General features: G+C 31.3%; 1 protein-coding gene across 1 annotated transcript; it reads right to left on the bottom strand.

The window, feature by feature from the left end:
• Positions 1-293: 293 nt before the first annotated feature.
• Positions 294-625, bottom strand: LOC124893865 (NAC domain-containing protein 90-like; the record flags this gene model as incomplete). The annotated part of the gene is made up of 1 exon (XM_047404709.1): positions 294-625. A coding segment is annotated over one exon (332 nt), but the record flags the coding sequence as incomplete, so codon positions are not given.
• Positions 626-2,713: the final 2,088 nt, after the last annotated feature.

The raw sequence follows: 2,713 nt of genomic DNA on the forward strand, positions 1-2,713 counted from the left end.
AGATTTAGTTTCCTTACAAGTATCATTATTAAAAATAGAAAAGTAGTTTCTTTTCAAATACTATATCACCAATAACATGTACAATAGTCTCACAAGTGAGGTGTAGGGACAGTAAGGTGCAAACATACCTTATCCCTCTTTTTATGAAGAGGTTGCTTCTAATAGACCCTCGACTCAAGAAAGTCATTTTTTCTCGGACTTGTTTGAAAGAGATGCAAGAGACAAAAACTACAATAAAAATATTGATGAATGAATAGTACTGACAGTAAAACAGTATATAATATATTATTAACTTAGGAATAGAAAAAATTGAATAGGAGCAATTAGTTTCTTTTTCAATAGCTCTGTATTCATTCATTTTCCACTTAGTGTTTTTCCCACTAGGAGCTTTCCCTTTATAAAATACCATCCTTTTTTTCACCCCAATAACTTTGCTATCTGCTGAATAAACATAACTTGGAGAACCAGTTACTTTCCAACAACCAGAAGTTGTAGTCCTACAAGGCCTTCCTACTGTAACTTCTCTTTCTTGTCTTGGCACAAAGAAAAACCATTGCTCTGTATTTCCCATGCACAATTCCCTGGAAATTCTGCGTATAATATTACACAGTTTATGTTCTACGCACTGACAGTAAAAAAAAAGTTACATAATCAGATCACTTATGAGGCATTCTATTCATCCTAATTTATGTGATATAGTCGAACCTTTTCATCACAATGTTATTTGTTTGGATATGTTGTTATAGCAAAATACCGGGAGTACAAATAATATAACATAACATGAAAATTGGTTCCAATAAATATGCACGTTTCTATATTTAAAAAAGAAAAATAAAAACTTTGAAGTTCTTATTTTAACCTTAATGAGGTAATTTACCGCCACACAAATTTATATTTGTGTCTTGTTTTAGACCACTCAAATTGCACGTGTCTTTTTTTTCTTCTTGTACTTCGTCTTAGTCCAGCACTGTCATATAGATTTCGAAAGTTAAAGTACCAATGTACTACACTAGTTAAAAAAAAATAAAAAAAGTTTCCGACGAAAATTTTTGACGGACATCCTGTGAAAAATTTGGCTTGCGAGAAACGTTTTCAACGAACTTTCTGTTGGAATCCTTTAAGAAGATCCTAATTCTGATGGGACGTGATCAGTTGGAAATTTGCGTCGTAGAAGTGCTAGTTACAAAGTAAATCTCTATAATATACTTTAAGGGGTCGTTTGGTACGAAGACAAGTAATGTTGGGATTGTAGTGCTTGGATTATTTTTTATCGAGTGTTTGATTCATTATACTAAAAACTAGATATACCATGTATTGTTTTTTATTTAAAATGCTGCAAAAATCTCCTTAACAATTATACCCTTGAATTTTTGTGGGATTTTCTATTTCATTGAATTAGTCAAGTTAAAAATTAAAATATGAATGAAAATTTGTTATTAATTTTCAGGTATGATGTGCCCCTATGAAAATCCTTGATAGCACGGTGTACCCTTCATATTCTATACCTTTGTGTATTTTCTTTCTAGAGCTCTATTATTTATTCTTAAAAATGATTTTTTTATATCCTCACTTAAATTATTTGAGGTTAAATAATTGTCATTTTAATAAATTGATTCACTCACAAAACGTCAAATTACAATTAAAAACAAGAGTCAATAGAGTGATTAAGTAGAGTTTCATGGGGTGAGTCCTCCTAGTTTGAGTAGGTTCTGCTAACCGTACTGCTTTATAATTTTTACTTTTAGTGATGAAATAAAAGTTCGATAATACCCCCCCTCCCCCTCTCCTTAATAAATTGATTTACTCACACAACGTCAAATTTCAATTAAAAACAAGAGTAGATAGAGTTATTAGATAGAGTTTCATGGGTGATCCCTCCTAGTTTAAGCAGGTTTTGTTAACCGAACTGCTTTGGTGGTGAAATAAAAGTCAATAATACCTACCCACCCCCACCCCCCCGCCAAAAAAACAAAAAGCTAAACAACTCATATTTCAAATATTATATCAATTGATATTGGATTTTATTTAGTAACGGACAACTATCTCAAAAAATAAAATTGTAAACTAATTTATTTAAATAAATTTATTAGTACAAATGTAAAAAAAAAAATCAAGAAAATAAGAAAAAGTGCTTAAAAGAATTTGAGAGATATTTTGTCTTTACATATATTATTCCCATGGTATTAAAACACTTGTAATACTAATACCACCAAATGAGATGTATTAGTTATACACCCTATAATACCATGTAGAGTGTATAACTAATATATGTATTAGTTATACATTGATCCAAAATTCTACCAAACATAGTACTAAATAATACCCCACTTAATACATGGACTGTTTCTCTTAATACACCCTACCAAATGATCCCTGAATGATAACTTGGTATAATTTGTTAAACTATGCACACTAATATTATCAATGTATATAACTTAAACTTCTAAATTATGACCATGAAAATGGTGATCAAGGATGACTATAAAGAAGTGAACAATAAGATCGTAAAGTGATACAAGTACGACCACGAGGATGGGCGTGTGAAAGTGTAATGAACCCGAGGCTTGGAGTGTGCAAGAAAAATGCAAAAGAGGGCCTATACACACACTCCAAAACCGAACCTACACTACACTCCATGGGCGACATTTTGAGGCTTTTCATTAAAGGGCCTTTTGGTCATTTTGTATTCTAGTTGTAACCTAGTATAAATAGA

Source organism: Capsicum annuum, unplaced genomic scaffold, assembly GCF_002878395.1.
Source record: "Capsicum annuum cultivar UCD-10X-F1 unplaced genomic scaffold, UCD10Xv1.1 ctg66630, whole genome shotgun sequence".
Taxonomy (NCBI): Eukaryota; Viridiplantae; Streptophyta; class Magnoliopsida; order Solanales; family Solanaceae; genus Capsicum; species Capsicum annuum.